This window comes from Lepidochelys olivacea (assembly GCF_965140295.1).
Source record: "Lepidochelys olivacea isolate rLepOli2 genome assembly, chromosome: 7".
Taxonomy (NCBI): Eukaryota; Metazoa; Chordata; order Testudines; family Cheloniidae; genus Lepidochelys; species Lepidochelys olivacea.
Window position 1 is genome coordinate 69228410 of NC_140417.1, and position 20835 is coordinate 69249244.

General features: G+C 42.6%; 1 protein-coding gene across 1 annotated transcript in view; it reads right to left on the reverse strand.

The window, feature by feature from the left end:
- Positions 1-1212: 1212 nt before the first annotated feature.
- The window catches only part of LOC311523935 (rap1 GTPase-GDP dissociation stimulator 1-like), a 52797-nt gene continuing 33174 nt past the window's right edge, over positions 1213-20835 (reverse strand). The window contains exons 9-14 of the mRNA XM_084634504.1: positions 17397-17531; positions 12662-12787; positions 6104-6243; positions 4880-5006; positions 3515-3643; positions 1213-2240 (exon numbers count right to left, since the gene is read on the reverse strand). Coding sequence (XP_084490630.1) covers positions 2089-2240; positions 3515-3643; positions 4880-5006; positions 6104-6243; positions 12662-12787; positions 17397-17531 — 809 coding nt within the window. The 3' untranslated portion in view covers positions 1213-2088. The remainder of the gene's footprint in view (positions 2241-3514; positions 3644-4879; positions 5007-6103; positions 6244-12661; positions 12788-17396; positions 17532-20835) is intronic.

Consider the following 20835-nt stretch of genomic DNA (forward strand, 5'->3'; position numbering starts at 1 on the left):
ATTACATGTATCACTCTTTTTAATTTTATTTTTTTTAAGAAAGGACTTAACGCCTCTCTGCCATGACATTTACTTCAGGTCTGTTAATTTCAGAACTTCATGATATTGCACTTTGCTAGGCTTCTGAGACGAGCTACATGGACAATTTAAAAATATATATAGCTAATTTGAAAAATGTCTTTTATACTAGGAATTATTTTTTAGACATGCTTTAAATTTTTCAATAAATCTTTCACCAGGAGGTGCAAGGAGGGATAAAAATGAAGATATCTGAAATGAGACAATATTTTGTATTTCAGCCCTTGCTGAAAGGTCAGTTGCACAAGTGTGTTACATGTATGCACAAATCTGTATTCATTCCTTTTGTGTGTAATTAGTCTTCTATGACACTATTGCACCTTGGTTTCTATAGACATTCCATTCATTTTAAGTGTCTTCCTTTACTTAATGACTAGCTTTTCTGATGTCACACATGACTGACATTTAAATATTTTGTACAAGAGTATTCATGCAGCCATGTAAGATTGCTGTGATAGAACATTGACTGAATATTCCCCTCATGTAGAGAGTGAATATTTGAAATCATTCCAAACTAAACTTTTCTGGCCCTGATTCTCCTTTTCGAATACATCTAGACTGGAGTTTAGAGCCCTACTGTAATCCGAGTTGAGAGACTGCTAATTAGCTGGAGTAGACTAACACCTTTGTGAAGGTTTAATCTAAATATTCCACAAATGTTTGTTGTGGGTTACAAATGTTTGATTTACCCTGAGGGATGCTCCAATATACAACAGTTTCTTGCGGGCTGTCCATGAACTGCTCCAGAATTTTCGTAATGATGTGGACTATGGAGATTCCCCCTCTCACCCTGGATGTGTCCCCTGTACCAGGGATTCAGAGAGGGCCAGGGTAGGTCTGTTCATGGCAGCCCTATGGTGTGCAGAAGCTGAGTTCTTCCCCAGCCTCTTTTGCTTCTAGTCTGGCAAGTGTGGGGGGGCACAATCTGTCCCATGTCACCTTATAAAGTCTGACATGTTGGAGTGTCCCTTGGAGTGTCTAATGCAGCTGTAGATGCTTGGTCCCTCTCAGTTGGTGCAGACAGTAATGTAGTGAAGTATACTGCAAGGAGTGTGGTGTGGGGTCCTTTCCCCAGGAACAATACGCATAACCAGGGAAGAGTTAAAACAAAACACAATCTAGTATATCCATGCAGTTACTGAAATTTATTCCTTAAAAAGACATTTGGTCATGCATTGTGATCAAGAAAGCAGCTGAAATTAGGGAGGAAAACAGAATCTGAGATCTTCAGAGCTGCTCTGGTGCTGAAATGGAGCCTTTAAAGAAATGTAAATACAACTTACTCCCACTTTAGGGCTACTTTATTCTGCCAGACCAGCATAAAGGGATCTTTAGTTTAAAATGAGAATCATTCTAATGAGTCATGTAATGACTCAGCAGACATTCTGAAAGCCAGGGGAGTAGGAGCTGCTCCATCCATCTCTCACAGTGTCCATCTCAAGCTCTGAGGCCTCCTGCCAACATTGCCTCAGCAGAGGACTCTGCATGTTGGGAAATAAAAATTGCAGTGTGCCTGGCCCACTTCCCAAACAGATTACCACAGCAGCCAGGGTGTCAGGCTGGGGGGGGGGGGAGAGACACCCCCGCCTGCTGCACCTGTCTCTCCAGGGGGCTGAAGGGCACATCTTGCCACTAGTGCTAGGCCTGGGGAGAAAGAGAGGGCAGGAGAAGAAGGATCTTTATTTACAGTTTCTATGGAGGAAGGAGGCAGCTCCTTGCCCCTGTCCCTGCCACAGGGGGTGTCCCTGCTGTTGTGTAGCTAGGGCCCCGGATTGCCTGTAGGTACATGCAGCTGCAGTAACACAGTGTGGGTGCAAACTAGAAGTACAAATGGATATAAGTGTTGCATGTACAGTTTTGAAAATGAGGCCCAACATGTCAATGAGAGCTGTAGCCTGCACTATGTTTAATAGCATTTAGTGGACATCAGCGTGATAAATATGGTGGCTGTTGGCAAAAGATAACGTTTTATTGGAATACCCCAGCTGCCAGAGAAAGCAGCACCAACAGCTATGGAGAAACAAAGCCGGTGTTTTGACTCTCATCTCTCAGTATCTGGAGGGTCATCACAGCCTGCTTGACCACATTTGCATTGCTATGGCTACAAAGTTTTTCCAAGGTTTCTTTAATGTTGTTCTCTTCTACTTCTTGTTTCAAATCACCTGAAGGGAGATCAAACACAGACTTCAATGACATGCATTAGTCCAGACTCTGAAGGAGATACTACAATGTAAGGATGTATTACAGCCGCAGGTTAACTCCGCTGTGTTTTATTTAAATACAAACTTATTTAGAGTCTCACTTGGGATGATGATTTTTGGAAAGAAGTTAACTTATTTGCAAGTGTTAACTAATTGCCCTGTATAAATACCTTTTCTTTTATTACTTCACCCTTCCCAGAAGACCTAGTTGTAAAATAATAATTTTTCAGAATGTATTACAACAGCCATGCTCCTGCCTCTACCTCGTGCTTTATATTTTGCTTCAGCATTTCATACCAGGAAGATTTGACACTCAGCATCAAAATTAAAAGATGTCTGTCGCGTGCTAATGAAATAGACCACTGAGAAAATCTTTACGGGTCAGATCCCCAGCTGCTGTAAAAACCAGCACAGCTCCACTGAAATCAATAGAGCTTTGTTGATTTATACCAGCTGAGGATCTGACCTACCTGGTTTATGGTTCAGCAGTCTGGGTCCATGGGGTGGTATGAGGACTGTTGGGATATAATAAATGGGAAAAAGTCTGCCCAGACAATAGATTTTTAAACTTAGAAATTCTTGGGTTTTCAAAAAATATTTAAAAATCTGGAACCCACTTTCAGGTTTCCCCTGAACCATTCTAGAAAAATGTGGATAAAAAAAATCAGAACTATTTGGGCAGACTCTCTATTGACACATAGCAGACTTAGAGCCAGCTTAATCAGGCAGCTGGGGATTCCTCCCAGGAGAGGAATTTCTAGGCAGCATGGTGCCAGCATGGCAGTTGTTTGTCCACACCCCTCCCTAGCCTCTACATGGCTAGGAGATGGGGGGTGGGGTCAGCAAGCCAGTATATCTTGAGCTAATTGGTTGCAAGGCTGTCGTACGCATTTTGCTCTGGGTATGAGAGCTGGTGCATGCTAGCCCCAAAACTGAGGAAGCATGAAGGTGTCTGTGTTACTTTGCTCCCTCCTCTAGACTTTTGACTCTTGACTCCATCACAGGTAGTTCCAATGACCTCAGTGGACTTCTCACAGGGAAAGGTGGTATCCCATGAGAGGAAGAATGGCTGTCTGGTCCTTACCTGGCAGAAAGAAATAAACCTCTGAGTCTTGCTGCTGCTACTTTGTTGTTTGGATGCAACCTCGCACCTGGTTGAAAATACTTAGTGACACAGTTCTTGTAATGTCACAGTAACAGACATGGACAGGTGTTTAGTGCCAAAGTGAAATTACCTGAATTAAGAAGGCTGCACAGTAGGCCCATTGAATTATATTTCACCTCGGGACCTGTGCTCTCATCTTGTAGAAGCTTATGTAAGCTTCGAACTAGTCTCGACTCCTTAAGTGACTCTTCGATGACTTCTGAAAATAAAATTAGAATTATTTCCATGACATCTTATGTTTTCAATGAAAAATTCTTGGGTAACTTGCATATGAAAAATGAAGGTCTGTCAAACAAGATAGAAAACGGCTGACTTGCCTTAATGCAGATATAAGGCCTGGTCCAGTGAAGTGCTGAGCACCCCCAGCACCTCGCAGTATCAGGCCCATAAAACAGATCAGCTGTAGGTAGTAAATTTTCTACATCATGGCTTAATTCATATGTATCAATCTTTACTAGCCTTCCCTCACATTCTCATAGTTGTGGGTAGCTGACTTAATCTTCTGTATATAGATCTTTTTCTGACTTGACCAATGCTGGCAGCACTGATCCATGTCTAAGAGTACATTCCTTTCTGGCTTTAGTCCATGATGGAGCTTAGCATTAATATTGGCTTCTTGTAGTTGGGTCTTAAATGCAATCGTTGTTGTTCTTCTGATTAGACTGTAAGATCTTCAGGATAGTGTCTTTTATGTCCTATATATGCAGCACCAATCTTAATAAATATCAAGCCCCATTTTTTCAAAGGTGCTGAGCAACCGCAAATCCAGTTGAAGCTGACGGGAGCTGTGAGTGCTCCATGCTACTAGGAATCCAACCTATTAATTGTAACTGTGAAGAGGAGGGTATTTCTTTCATTCAGAGCTTTTGCAGGATCCTTTAGCCTATTTTGTTATTTATACTTTCTCAAGTCTATCCAAAATGCCTCTGCTACAGTCCTCTTCCTATCTACCCTGACACTACTTTATCCTTGAATCATCTTGCCTGTCATTTAAGAATGAAGGCCCAAACTAATTTTGACTCCACTAACATCTCTACACTCCTTTCCCCTATTAAAATTCTTGCTTCCTCTCTACTCTTCCTGATTCTCCCTTTGTCATGATCTTGGTTTCATGCTCTCTAACACACTGCCCAACAGGTATCCAATAACTTCTTGTCCCTATCTACCAAGCATCCTCGATTCTTCAAATCCCTCCCCAAAACCAACCGCTTCAAGAAATCCCTTGTTCCTGCTTCTTACTGGTAATCCCCAGTCCCTCTGCTTCTGTCCTGTTGACAGTAAAATAGACCATAATCTTTTCAAGGCTAGGAATATACCTTACATAAATTCTGTAAATCACTGTGCAAATTAACAGGGCTATAAAACACTTGTATAAATAACAAGAACGACATCTTAAATGATTACTCAGGCCAATGTTCTGGGGGAGGGAAGATACCTAAATTAATTGCAGATGCTATGGCCAGTGCAATCAGAGCTTCATTCTGCATGATAACATGTTCACTTGTTGTCATGGAAACCAGGTGCTTCACTCCTTGTGCCTGCTGGATGGCTTTGACTACTTCCTGTTGTCAGTCAAACAAAAGAAATGTGTCAGGTGAAAGGATCACAAATCAAAAGCTGAGGCACAAATAACACTGAGGTTACAAAAGGAAATCACGGTTCACCCCTGAAAGTCTCTGAATCGATTGGAAATGGTTCCCCTGCCATCACTGAAGCGCTATTCTGGATACATTCATTGTATTTTGCCTGCACTGCCAAAGAGAGATTTTTTTGTCAGCATTAGTCATTCACCTGAGCTTGAAAGCCACCTTGCGTTCCTTTAGCTGAAATAGCAATGTTTAGAGGTACTTCCCTTTTCTTTTACTCTTGTGGTTCCTCATGGTCAAGCTTTTAATTATTAAAGCTTCTAAATTAGTAGTGACTCATTTTTACTTTATTCCACTTTATGCAAAGTACAGCGCCATTTTATATCCTCTGTATAATCAATCAGAATAGCCTTAACATAAGCAACAAAGCCTTTGCTAACATATCAACAGCATATTGTCATCAGAAAACCTGCATTCATCCCTCCCTGAAGCAAGGACTAGGCAGCCTCCGTGAACTCTTTAGAATTTCTGAAAGAGATTTTGGTATATGACACAGGTGGGTTTTTTCAGCTGTTTGGGTTTTGTTTTTTTAATATTGGTTTCATGTTTGAACATGGTAAAATCTTTATGAAAAAGAAGATTGTACCTAGGATGCTTGATGGAGGAGTCAGGAACTGGTATTCAGTTAGGGTGTTTTTCTCCTCTAGGCTGCTGGTTCAAATCCAGCCCAGCTTGCTGAGTGACTGAAAGTTATTACCAGCTGATGTCTGAAATTAATGTGAATTAAGTCCATTCCCATTGACAGGTGTCCATATCACAGAGCAGCTACCACGCATGCACTAGGTGACTCCCTTATGGGTAGTTTCAGCAAAAAGGACTGTGTGGTTATGAGGGGTGATCGCTCTCCTACTCCAGAAAGGAGTCCGTCCATCTGAGGCATGTTGGAGGGGTGGTATGGAAAAGCTTGTACTGATTCTGTGTGTGCTGTCAGCAAGCACACAGCAACAAGGATGCCAGCCTGGCAGTAAGCACTCTTGACAATTAAAAAAAAAATTTTACCACTAATTTCATACTTGGGATCTGCTGTGCCGCAAGAGCGATGCCAGCAATCGGTTTGCTTCTCCACGAACACCAGCGTGCTCCTGGGCATCACACCATTGCACAAGTCTGTTGATCAGCAGGGGGTCCTGTCCTAGCATCTCTGCACTGTCAGCTGAAAAGAGAAGAATGGCATGTCCAGGTGTTTACTCAGAGCCTGTAGCACAGAGGATGCAGTCTAAAAGAGAATCCTTGCGGATGTCTAATTCTGCTGATGACCTCACTTGCCCTACTGAAGGACACTGCTGTTTGGTTTGCAGGGTACCACACTCTACAAACAAGCTGTTTGGGACTATAGTACACTTGTGAGTCAGACATAAGATGTTCTAAGAAATTAAAAAGTTGCTGAATGTTAAAACGGGCGAATGGGAGTCAGGCTTCCTGGCACTTGGACAAAATCCCAGTTGTTATAAAACTGGCTTGCTCCATTGAAGTCAATGAGGCTACACTGATTTATGGCAGCTAGGCTTCTGGCCTAGCCACTGACTTACTGTGCAACCCTGGGCTAGTTACTTAAGATATCCATGCAGGAATACCAGAATGGGGGGCAGGGGTCATGGCCCCATCACTTTAAAAAGTGGGAGGCCCTCCCACTTCTTGCTGGCTATAAGGTTGAGCGACAGGAGGGAAAGGGCAGAGACGAGCAAGCGGGGCGCGAGGTCTATATTCCAATGCCTCTAGCACAATCTTTATTTGTATTGTGGTAGTGCCTAGAAGTCCTAGTCATGGACCAGAACTACTCTGTGCTTGGCGCTGTACAAATGAAAAGATGGTCTGTGCCCTAAAGAGCTTATAATATAACTAGGACCGTATCCAGAATATGACTTTTGGGTGTTGCCATAATGCACCCAAGAAGAAAGGAGGGCTGTCTGGAAAACAATTCCATCTTGTGCAAAATTTTGAGGTTTTGAAATTTTGTTTTTGTTCAGCATTGGCACAAAATAGAGACCCTATGAATTGTTTGCAAAAAAAGCAGAGCTACACACAGACAGAGCTAGGGTTACCAACCCTTCAGGATTGTCTAGGGCAACATCTCTCAAACTGGGGTCTGTGGACCCCTGGGGGTCCGTGAGGGCACTCCAGGGGGTCTGTGGGCCCTGCTGATCAACTTCTCCCTCTCCCTCCTAGCTCCTCCTACACACCAGGGAACAGCTGTTCAGCGGTGTGCAGAAGGTGCTGGGACAGGGCATACTAGGGGGAGGCAGCAGAAAGAGGTGGGTACGAGGAGGGGTGGGGCCTTGGGGAAAGGGGGGGCTTGGAGGTCCACGAAAAAATTTAAATCAAAATGGGGGTCCTTGGGTTGCTGAAGTTTGAGAACCACTGGTCTCGGAGACTCCAGGAATTAAAGATTCATCTTTAATTAAAAATTATGTTGTGAATCAACCTCCAGGAATATGTCCAACCAAAACTGGCAACCCTAGCCAGAGCCCAGAATAACCAATAACTGGTGATTAGGGCACACCTATGGGATGTGGAAAACCCAATTCAAGACCCTGCTCCAAATCAGGCAAGAGTAGGAACCTGAACCTGGGTGACATCCAAGGTGAAACTCTTAACCACTGGGCTATTGGCTTTTCTGGGGGTGGCGGGGGGTGTCTTTTGTCTATAACCATCCATCCAGGACGTAAGAAAACTTCTGGATGAAATTTTCATCAAAACTTATGCTTTTGCAAAAAAAGTTTAGGTTTTGACAAATCAGCACCTGGGGGGCATTGTCCAAAAATTCAGCACCAGTTCTACCTAAAACTTCAGAAAAACCTCTCCAGTGCATCATCAAGGATCTACAACCTATCCTGAAGGACGACCCATCACTCTCACAGATCTTGGGAGACAGGCCAGTCCTTGCTTACTGACAGCCCCCCAACCTGAAGCAAATACTCACCAGCAAACACACACCACACAACAGAAACACTAACTCAGGAACCTATCCTTGCAACAAAGCCCGTTGCCAACTGTGTCCACATATCTATTCAGGGGACACCATCATCGGGTCTAATCACATCAGCCACACTATCAGAGGCTCGTTCACCTGCACATCTACCAATGTGATATGTGCCAGCAATGCCCCTCTGCCATGTACATTGGTCAAACTGGACAGTCTCTACGTAAAAGAATAAATGGACACACATCAGACATCAAGAATGATAAAATTCAAAAACCAGTTGGAGAACACTTCAATCTCTTTGGTCACTCGATTACAGACCTAAAAGTTGCAATTCTTCAACAAAACAACTTCAAAAACAGATTCCAATGAGAGACTGCTGAATTGGAATTAATTTGCAAACTGGATACAATTAACTTAGGCTTGAATAGATACTGGGAGTGGATGGGTCATTACACAAAGTAAAACTATTTCTCCTTGTTTATTCCCCACCCCTCACCGTTCCTCAGATGTTCTTGTCAACTGTTGGAAATGGCCCACCTTGATTATCACTACAAAAGGTTCCCCATCCCCCGCCCGCCGCCACCCCGGCTCTCCTGCTGGTAATAGCTCACCTTAAGTGATCACTCTCATTACAGTGTGTATGGTAACACCCATTGTTTCATGTTCTCCATGTATATAAAGCTCCCCACTGTATTTTCCACTGAATGCATCCAATAAAGTGAGCTGTAGCTCACAAAAGCTTATGCTCAAATAAATTGCTTAGTCTCTAAGGTGCCACAAGTACTCCTTTTCTTTTTGCGAATACAGACTAACAGGGCTGCTACTCTGAAACCTGGAAATTCAAAGTTACTCAGGAGAAAAATTAAATAAACTTTCTCAAACCTCAGAAGAACACTTTTTTCTTTGTCAGACTTAATTCAAATTTTGAACAATGTTTGCAGAAGGTTCTTATTTGGTCTGAACCTATTCACCCATCCGTCCTTATCAGACCAGAGTCTTCTCATGAGATACCAAGATGTCAGGAATTCTAATCTTTGTGGGTGTCACGCAGAAACAACTCACTTGATAATCCTCTTTATAACCAAATGAGCCTCTAATTGTCTGCAGTAACTCATGAAGCCTTGTGCTTCTGAAGAAAATAGCTGCTACAACCCTTAAAAATTCCGACAACAGCAAAAGAGAGATTATGCATGATCCTGATGAACTCCTTTGATATCCATATAGTTTAACACACACAGTTCCACTGGAACATTATTGCAATTTAACTTAATTAAAGCCACATTGTTACACAGTGCTACTGATTAAAAATGGTTAGAAGCTGGAAAGTGCTACTCAGTGCAAAAAAAAAGTGCTTGCAAAAGGGGTACTGAGGCATATAAAGTCTTTTGTTCTAACTAAATATAATGCTGTCTAGGGATCCACTCCTGTGAAGGTCTGAGCGCCACCAGGCAAACATTTAGTGCCTCAGTCCCCATTGCCCGCAATAGAAGTGGAGGGCATTCAGTACTTTTGTAGGATCAAGTCTTAGAATTCCACACAAAAAAACACCAGAGATAAACCTGGAGGTGTCTTTTCAATGTATACTTTTAGGAGATGAGGTAGGAGCAAAAGATGAGATGCAACTTGCTTCACCTCTCCTAAGCCTCAATGTAAAAGTAGAGTGCCCATCCACGTGGTCACAGAAACATTTAGTGCAGTAATTAATAGTTGGGGAGGGGTGCACAATCCCTTGTGCCCCATAGCCACAGGATATAGCTACCCAACCTCCCTTAACACTCCCTCAGCTCCTCTCTACACACCAGCCAGAGTGGTCATAGAACAGACCTGTCCTTTCTATTGTGTTTAAGCTTTAGGTCTAGCTTGTAGTTTGAGATTCAGTTGACTTTAAAGATTGATTTATTTATTTTAGCTTTTCAGGAGTGAGGGCAGTGTTGGTTGACTTCTTTGGTTGCCATGGGGCCATGATGTACACACCTAAGAAATCCAGGATTAAGAGGTGTTGCTTCTTGCCCTGCAATATTCCCTGCTTCATCTGGGCATGAAATGTGACTTTTATGTCTTGACTAGAGTGCATTTGGTACAGGCTGTTTGCCAGGTCTACTCAAAAAGTGTCCAATAGGAGGGCATTTTATATTTTTCTTCCATTTTCTCTCAGCCCCAGAATACTGAGGAAGGGTGGACAGGACAAAGTCAGAGTGGCAGCATAAGCATGGCAGAACTGGTTCTCAGAGCTTCTGGACCTGTCCAAAGATCACCCCCATTCACTTCTTCTGCATGAGGATCTCTTCACCCAGCAGAATGACAGAGACTTTTCACTCACTACCGTAAGTCACCTCCCGTGAGAGAATGGCAGTGGTTTCAAGGCCAGAACTGTTTGTATTTGTTTCAAGAGATCAGAGCAGTCCAGTTAGAGGCCAGACAGCTTTCTTCTAAGAGGTGCCATGTTGGCAAATAAAACCAGTTTAAAAGGCTTGCTCAAGGCAGAGGCCCTGACCCAGTTTCTTATCCAGTTGGACTTTCTGTTGACTCTGCTGGCAATAAAGCACTCTAAGCCCAAGTCTAATTAGACACCATTTAGAAGGCGAGACTCTTTATATCTTCAATTTATGGAATGTGGGGCTTGTGTAAATCGTGCCCACTTCCTAACATCCAGCTATTGCTTAAAAAGCTACTGTGGCCATGGGGCTAGGTGCATAAATCTGTCAGTGTGGCTCCATCAGCAATACATTGGGGGAACGAGTTACTGTTGGGAAGTACCTCCTTTTGGTGGTGTGATGCTGACAGTGATAAGCACAAAGGCATCCAACTTGCTATAATTAGAGAGAAACATGCCTTTCTCAATTCTGTGAGCATCAGCATGCCCAGCAATTGTCAGAGTAATGAATTTACAATAGATAATGCAATTAACTAATTTAGTAGGGACTTGTTACACATTTCATGAGAGTGTTTCATGCGGTGTTAATTAAGGTCAATGTTGGCTCATGGGTAAACAGAACATAAGGCAATTAAAGACGGGCAGCTTCTGCACTTACTACCATGGAAGGATAAAACTTAAGTAGCATTTTAGATTTTCCCTACTCTACACTAGAATATGCTACATTATTTCAAAATCAGAAGAGGATTCTTGTTTCAGCTATTGCTGTCTCATTGGGGCCAATTTCTGATTTCACTTATACCAATGTAAATCTAAAATAATTGAACTGAAGTCACTGGAATCTTATAGGCGTACAACCAGTGTGAGCAAGAGCAGAAGCTGCCTCTTAGTGTTTTGTAATTCAGGGCCTATCCTAATGTTACTTAATTTCCTAAAAGTATCCTCTGATGCCTGTCATCTCAACTCTGAAGTTGTCACCTTTAACATTCTTCAAATAATCATAATAGACTGAATATTTTAGTAACTCTCTCCAAAGCATGAGAAGAAAAAATAGTTTTATTATGCTAAATTTCCTTGTAGTTTGTAATGTCATCCATCTACTGTGGTCAGATGCAAATGGAAACTTTCTATTGAATTAAAGATTTTTGTACTGATCACACAGATTCTAGGCCTGATTCTCCATTGCCTTGTACCTGGTGTATTCATTTGCAAATTGCTGACAAACCAACTGTGGTAATTTTATATGAGGCGGTAGAGAATCAGCTCTTTGTTTTCCCCACATAGCTGATGAATCCATGTGAGTAAAGACCTTACTTTGCGTGTGCCAGCAATCCGTGACAGTTCTGAAATGGGAACCCATCACTCAGTTTTCTGGATTTTTTTCCCTTGTTCTGGTCCTTAAACCTAATGCACAAGTCTGTGAGGAATATTGGTCTAGGTTATCTGCTCATGTGCACTGAAATAACTAAGATATCTCAAAAGCACGGGGTTTGCTTTCCCATGCCATGATATTCTGGTAGGACATTGTCTGGTTTGTGTCAGGATGAATCACCATATGATGGTAAATGGAGAGCACAAATTTCAAACTTGGATGCCTAAGCTGAGCGCCCATTCCTGCATCTTGGTTCTCAGAATGGCAATTAGATACATAAAATGAGTTTGTCATACTTTATACCCATCTGTGTAGCCAACTGTAGGCTTTGGGCTTCCAAACATGGAATTGAAGCACACGGTATCATCCTGTTACAATGCCCAAAAGAGATTCCGGTCTTTTGAAGATATGCAGCCAGACTTGCAGGATGTAGGATAAATCTGTAAGAATCAGGACTGTACAGAAATGTTTTAGAGTGCTAGAAACCTTCCCCCCCACACAAATCTTCTCGATCCTTTATATTCCTCAATTCTACTGTTCACTCACTTTAAACTGTCAGATTATAAAGCTTTGGCCCAATTATACTAATTTTATGCTGGCGTAACTCCATTAAAAATCTCTTGTTCAGGCCTTAGTTATTTCTCACTTAAATTTTTGCAACTTATTATTTCAGGCCTCTCCATATCTTATCTATTGCTGTCAAGATGTTTGAGTTTTTTGCTCAAGTGGACTTGACACACCGGACAAAATTCTCTGCTGTTTTAACTCTGCTGGTTTAGTGGAGTTATCTGCCGAGCATTTGGCCCATTGACTTTCCACATTTCCAAAGTGTATTTTCCCTTTCATTTGTAGCTTGCAAAACATTTCAAGGTGACATTAGTCTGTGCTCAGCAATTCTCTACCTTGACCATCTATTAACATTCGCAGTGTTCCAAGAAGTTTAAACTGCACAGGAGCCATCTCTGATCTCAAAAGCATCTGGATCCGCTCTGCTACGCCTTCCTCCAGCATCTGGACCTTGTTAGCAACTAGAAAGTGGAACCAGAAAGAGAGAACTTGATCATTTTGGAGAACGTGAACTTGTAGCTCAAATACTACAATGATGAAGACCATACAAGTTAGATATATTCAACTGACAGTTGCTTTTCCTGTGGTTACTAAACATCGACAAGTGGTAAGCCTTGGTTCAAATAAAGGTCAGAATTGTCTAAACCTTTTGGTCTTATACTGAGCTACACATATCACAGGAACAGTGTTCTTGTGAAAACACATTCACTCACTCACTGCTTTTTCAAACCTGTTGGAATGCGAGGCCAGGGTTCAGAAAATTGTGCTCTCTGTTTGTTCATCCCTATCTAAGAGGAGATGCAGTAAAAAGAATTTGCGTTAGTTTGGAGGGTGAAGTGCCTTTGTATTTAAGATACCTGATGCTTTTGTTGCTGATACCATTGCTTCTCTGCTCTCCTTCCCTTACTAATCCCGTTTCTCTGCACCACTCTTTAGTGCAATAATTCCTGGTAATGATCAGAAGCTTCTCTGGAAAAAACCTGAACGCGGCTTAACTCCGCTACCAAAGTCTTTCTACAAAGTAATGTTCTCCTCCCCTTCTGCATGTTTTTGTCTTTCCTGGGGCAACTGCATCAGGCAAGAATCCTTCTGTCCTTTCCCTTACCGACCTTGCATGCAGGCCAAGAAACAGACACTAACTGTTAATTACCTTGTTTGTAATTTCCTTTGGTTCCAGTAGCAGAAGCTCAAACCCCAGTCTCTTGATTGTAGTAGAATTCACCAGGAAACCCCTCTCTGTATTACTCAGTTTGAATCAATTAAAAAGACACCTCTTGTGCCCATCCGTAAGTTTTAGAACGTATCTAATTGATTTCCATCTTATGTTCTGTTTGACTTCCCTTGCAGTTTTATCTTATGCCCCGTTAAAGGTGTAGCCTGTGTAGTATTAATGCTGAGGAGGAGTATGTCCTCAGTATGGGGGCTCTGCTGATAATTTCCATATTTTGAGGCTTGCTTTAATGGCGATGGCTAGCAAAGACCTGGGATGAGAATAGGATTTCATAGGATTTCACAGAATTTATAAGTGCTGTGTTCCATACATTACTGCTCCTTTTAAGTAAATCACAGTGTGTGGATTTTCTTTCTTTCAACATTCTCCAGTTGCTTTCATTAGTTCCTTTCATGCAGCCTCTGGCAACTGATAGGTTTCTTTAGTTAGCCTCCATCTATGATTTTTTTCCTTTTCATGTTCTGATGCACAGCTTTTTAGTTTCCCAGAAGAAACTCACACTTCAAAAGATCATGATTTGTTTGTAATAGACATGTGAACAATGAAGATTACCAAAATTAAATTAGACTCTAAATCAATGCACAAATATCTGATAACACATAGTTCAGCACATTAAAGTACAACCGCACAAGCCATTAAGATTGGCTGGCATTTGGTCTGTCCTAGCAAGGAAGGATACAGGAGGAATTAAACTGCAGCTTGATACACCCTATAAACTGTACAAGGTCTGGGTCATTCGTGGCTTGGTTAAGAAACCTCCAAGGAACATTTAGGTCCTATACTACAGAAAGTGGGACTGGGGATTCACTGAAGGGGGTTCTTCCTCTTGAGTCCATATCATACCAATGTCCCAGACTGCTGTTTAGGAGAATTGAGCACTGGAAGAGCTATCTTTCAGATGAGAGATTGATCAATGTCCTCGCTACTTGTAATCATTAAAGATCCCACAGGACATAGTACAAGAATAAAATCAATGAGAGTTTTTGAAGTTTTGAAAATCTCACCCTACAGTCTAATGTAGGTAATTACATCATGCCTACCTAAATTACCCTCACTGTTTCAGCTGGATAAGGTATTATTTCTCCCTTCCCGGCTTAAAGTGTTGTGTAGTATTCCTCTGCACTGTTAAACAGCTGTTAAATTTCCTCCCAGAGACTGCAGCACCAGTGTTTGTATTCCAAGGTCAGACTGTTTGTAAAGAGTCTGCCTTGTGCTACTGTGCGTAGTGCAGCATTGAGGGAAGGTGCCACAAGAGCCTAGGAAGGAGCTTTTTTAAAAGCAGATGCAGAATAAGTACTGTCATTGCCAAGCCAGAGCCTGTGCACATAATCCTAAGGCTTAGCCACTGAAGGGGACAGGTTCCTGGCTAAAGTCAAGCAGAGAGACAGTGGAAGGTCAGTACTAAGGAGTCCGGAATTGGAGAGCAGAAACTTTAGGTTAGTTCACGTGCAAAGGCACAGTCAGATGATCAGCAGAATGTGATGTCTGTAGAATAACTTATTAATTTTTGCTATATAATTATATAATTTTTGCATGGGTATTATCTCAGCATTTCTGTGCTAGAAGGCTTCCCTGAAATGGGAAGTAGTGCTCAACCATCTGTTACTTCCAGGTTATGACTAATAAAGCACCTTTCTTTGCTTTAATCATTTGTCCTTCTCTGTGCTCCCTCACCACAATGTAAGAGCTTCCGTGTAGGAGGGTAGGTATATGACTTGTCTGGGATTTATATGCCTGCATAGCATGGACATCTTGTGCACTTGACCCTGTTACACGCTTGTAACTAAAGCTACTTTGCAGTAAAGCCATGTATGTCATGCAATGCCAGATTGTTCTTAAATGAAAGAAATATGGTTTAGCTATAGAGCTGGGTAGGAACTGGATTTTTAATTTTGTGGGAAATTCCATTATTTAAAAAAAATTCTGTTCTAAAATGGATCAAAAGCAAATAATGAAATTTCCCAAAACATTAAATGTTTTGATTAAAAAATAATTTGGATTTTTGATCCTTTAAAACTTGTAAAAACTTGTTTTGGAAAGTTGTTTCAAAAACTGAAACAGTGAGTTCCAAGAATGTCAAAATGGGACGTTTCGACAGTATTGAAAAGCTTCATTTTATTTTTTTTCTGAACAAAATTGTCAGAAACATTTTTAAACACTTTGATTTTGATTAAAAACAGCTCTAGTTAAATATCCCATAAAAATTGTTGTACACTTTTAGCACCAAGAAACACCTGTATGTTGGGCTGTGTCGACTAACGTGTCCACACACACACACTAAATATATATATATGCATGCACTGGTTTATGCAAGATGTTACATTAGGAAATTTTAGAAAATTTATCCTCTTCACCTTTCAAATGAATATCACCAGTTTAGAACAATTGACCAGGCCTGTGCTATGAAGTACATTGCATTAAAAAAACCCCACAAAAATACACACACACACACACACATTATGGCCAACTTTATCACTCTAGTTTGATCAACATACAGGCCCCATGCTGTTCACCAGGGTACCTAACTTTAAACATGAGTATTGAGAGAAATAAATGAACTTCTGAAATGAAACTCATATTTTCTTCAGAGAGAAACCATTTACCAAATATTAAAAGGAGGCAGTGGAGAAGAGGCACAAGATCTAGCTAGTAATCAATAGAAGGATACAAATATATTCCATGGCATTAATTTTGATTTATTTTGACAAAGTCTTGGACATTTTTATCATATAAAGTCAGCATTTTGTGCTCAGACAAGTTAAACAACCTGGTCAGTTTAGTATTGAAGAGGGGACCTCCAAGAACACCCTGTTGCTGCAGATAAGAGTAGAGTATTGGTGGCTCTGTAGTTGGCACTCTTTCCTCTGAGCCAGTGCTAAATCAGTGCCCCACCATCATTTTGGGTGGCACTGTTCTGTTAGAAGTGTTCAGACAAATTAATTCCTGCTCTCAATTGCACTCCCGGACAGCAGAGCTGCATTGGACATGAGATGAGGTGTAGAACCAATGTCCTGATTTATTTATTAATGATCCCAAGAGCAGAAACTCTACACTGCAACATATAGGTCAAATTTTAACTCATTCTAAATTAGTATTGGTTTCAAAGAAGGAGAGGAGCGGTTTTGTAAAATCCCTTGAAGATATAATGTGATATAATTCCTTCCTGCTCCCTACGCTGCTTAAAGTGTATCTACTGTTCTTCATTTCCTGTCCTGTTATATAGTGTTTGTGCGACTATATGTTAAGCCATTTCAGTGGTGACTAATAAGATCCCCGTGGATAATTTGAAGCTCCTTAACTTTCTGCACATAGAATCATAGAATATCAGGGTTGGAAGGGACCTCAGGAGGTCATCTAGTCCAACCCCCTGCTCAAAGCAGGACCCATCCCCAATTAAATCATCCCAGCCAGGGCTTTGTCAAGCCTGACCTTAAAAACGTCTAAGGAAGGAGATTCCACCACCTCCCTAGGCAACGCATTCCAGTGTTTCACCACCCTCCTAGTGAAAAAGTTTTTCCTAATATCCAACCTGAACCTCCCCCACTGCAACTTGAGACCATTACTCCTTGTCCTGTCCTCTTCCACCACTGAGAATAGTCTAGAACCATCCTCTCTGGAACTAGCTCTCAGGTAGTTGAAAGCAGCTATCAAATACATGAGTAGTCCTAGTGAGTTAGTCACATGCATGAGTTATTTTGCAGGAAAAAAAGCTCAGGTACCTGTCAGAATCTGAAAATGCACCAGAATCTGTGACTTCAGTGGATCTACACTAGGTATTGACCTGTCCCTCCATGGGCACCAGTTGTTTATGAATAGGAGATTGTCTACCAGCTCTGTACCTGGGATTGCAAGGTTTCGAAGGGCACTGAGTGCAGCATGTTGAACAGAAACGTCCCCATTCTCCATATGTTGCTCTAAAAGGTCCAAAAGCTGAAGTACCACTCCCAGCTGCACCATCCGTACACAGTTGCCATCTTAAGAAAGAGGGGAAAAAAAAAAACATTCAGAAGGAGAGATGAGACACAGTGATAGTTGTTATGCCCAGCAGTGTTCCACTGGGGAACGCCAGGAACTATTGGCCTGGATTTTTTGTCGTTCAACAGGGATCATGCTTTAGCAAGAGCAATGGCAATCCTTAGCTGCACAGAACTTGCCCTCATGCTCAGCAAAGGTGACCTTAAGCTACCTTTACACCTGCCCTGAGCTTGCTTCCAGCGCAAGTTAACTTATGCCAGCTAAAATGGTCTGCTAGGGCTTTGGACTCGCTGTCTGTAGGCCCCAGTTTACCCTCCAACAAGCCCCAATTCCATGATGGTAGAATCCTTTGCTTCCTCATTAGGGCAGCTTTAATGTCATTCAGTGCCACTTTAGAGGCACCAAGAGATCTTAGGAGCACTGAGGATCTAGCCCATCAAGTGTGATTCTGATCTCACACTGATTTTACACTGCTATAACTCCACCAACTTCAGTGGAATTACTGCTGATTAACAGGTGTGAGAAGAGAATTGGGTCCATAGTTACTTTAGCCTCTTCGGTGTAAGGGACCGAATTCTGATCTTGCATTTATTACACTGGTGAAATTCCCATTGACTTAATGAGTTACCTGTTTAACACTGGTGAGAGTCAGAGCAAAATAATCAGTCCCAAGAAATCCCTGCTTTGTATTGCACTTTCTCCAAATACCCTCCTTAGTGATGTACTTATCTTGAAACTCTTATGCCTTTGTTTTCTGTATATTACACTGTGATGGGATGTACCAACTATGCACTGGCCCAGCAAGGGTTAACCACACACACTTTGCACCTGGGAGGCAATGCCCCCTTGCCCTTGCTTGGCATGCTCCCGGTGGAGGGAGCATATAAAAGGAAGTAGCTCAGCTCACTCTGGGCTGACTGAGGAGGAGAGCAGATGTGTGCTACAGGCTCCTGCCAGAGTCCCAGCCTGAAGGGGCCAAAGATGCTGAATCCACTGTGGCACCCTGGCTGACCACGTAGGATGAGGGAGACAGGAAGCCACTACCTTTTGAGGGACTACAGGATTTGGAGCCAAGGGTAGGCAGTGGCCCAGGGAATACGTTTACCGATATGAGAACCTGAAACCAGGAAGGCTGGTTCCACATGGCTCTGGGTTGGGACCCCCTGGAGTAGGGCAGGCTCATGTCCCCTACCCTAACCCCCCTTTGGCCTGAAACCCTGCTACATATACCTTTTATTTCTAAGAACCCTTTGTCATCAGAGCTGCTGCAGCCTCCTACAGAAGAGACATATGAAGTTGTGCTCTCAGGGAAACTTTCCTTTAGGTCCTTCTTGTTCTAATTTTTCTTAATCCCTGTCTTCCCTTAATTCCTGTGTGTCCAGGAAATCCTTCCCCAAGAAAGTGTTGAGTTACATGCCCTTTGGTGCAGTAGGGTGCCTATACTGCTAAAGAACAAATTTTTGCTAGTATAATTATTGGCCCAGAAGAAAAAAGTCATTTCTGGTATTAGTTGAACTTTGCTATAGTCAGGGCAATGCTTCCTACCCCTACCCCCTCTTAATGTAAACTCTGGTAAAATATAGGAAAGAAAACTGAGTACTGCATACCACAAGCTGGTATAAATCTGTGAAGTTCCATTCACTTCAATGGAGCTATACCAGATGAGGATCTGGCTCTAAAACAGGGCTTAAATCAGGGGTGGGGAAACTTTTTGGCCCGAGGGCCACATCTTGGTATGAAAATTGCATGGTGGGCCATGAATGTTCATGGAGTTGGGGTGCAGGAGGTAGTGAGGGCTCTGGCTGGGGGTGTGGGCTCTGGGGTGGGGGCAGAAACGAGGAGTTCAGGGTGTGGGAGGAGGCTCTGGGCTGGGGGTTGAGGTGCATGGGGAGGGGAAAGGCTCCACCTGGAGGTGCAGGCTCTGGAGTCAGGCTAGGGATGAGGGATTTGGGATCTAGGAGGGTGCTCCAAGCTGGGACCAAGAGGTTCAGAGGGTGGGAGGGGGATTGGGGCTCGGGCATGAGAGGGGGTCAGGGGTGGAGGCTCTGGGCGGCGTTTACCTGAAACAGTGGCATGTCCCCACTCCAGCTCCTATATGGAGATGTGGCCAGGCTTTGCATGCTGCCCTGTCCTCCGGTATCGCCCCTGCAGCTCCTATTAGCCGCAGTTCCAGGCCAATGGGCATTGCGGGGGTGGCACTTGGGGTGGGGGCAGTGCACACAGCCCCCTGGCTGCCCCTAAGCATAGGAGCTGGCGGGGGGATATGCCGCTGCTTCCAGGAGCCTTGGCATGCACGCACAGCACGACTGCGGATCCCGCTCCCCAGCTGGAGCGCAGCAGCAGGGCAAGCCCCAGACCATGCTCCCCAACAGGAGCTCAAGGGTCGGTTTAAACCAGCTGGAGGGCCGGATGTGGCCCCTGGACCATAGTTTGCCCACCCCTAGTTTAAATCCATTATACAGTCAACAAAATTATTTCAAGTGATTTTTTTTCTTCAGAATTTCTCTCCCTGCAACTGATTGACCTTATTTAACTTCTTCTAAACTATAGGATTGTTCAATGCCTTTTCCACTGCAATATCTATCTCTTCCTGATCTGTGCTGAGGGATGCAAGGTTCTTTTCGACATGCGTGTCTCTAGCATCATTACCACCATTGCATTTCAGCTAAACTATGGTTTTTCCTTTGTTACATATCTCAGTTGAAACTTGTCAAATACGTGTGACGTTTAAAAGTGTACTTGTGTGAAAACCAACATTCCTTGTGATTTTGCGGATTTTATTCAAGAAAAATCTTTTAATTTCCATTCATGAATGCAGCTTTTAATGGTGACATGTTGTCTGTGATTTCTCGGAGATGCTCCCCTGCAAGATCCTGGGTATTTTGAGATCAGAGGCCTGAGAAAATTCACAAGTCTCTGGGTAGCCATGTATTCTTTCTGGAAAGAAGTTAAGGATTTTGTTTGACAGAATGTTACAGGTAAAATATGTAGTGTGAGGTTTTTTAATACTTTCAAGTCTATACTGAAATAGTCTCACTTCCACTGCACTTTAAAAAAAAAAATATACAAGCTCGAGAGAGAAATGGGAATACCCTTCCTCCTCTAGTAATATGCAAACAGCCACAATTCCTTTAGTGGCCATCTTTCTTTGACTGTTGCAAAGCTCCCAAGAGGCTTTTTTTCTATGGATTTTTACCTGTATGGTGTAAGCCTTGCATGCACCTTCAATTTAATGGCTCACAGTTAAAACTGGCTAGGAACTATTATTTTCTCAGCTGCAAAAGCGGTCATCTTTTCACTGCC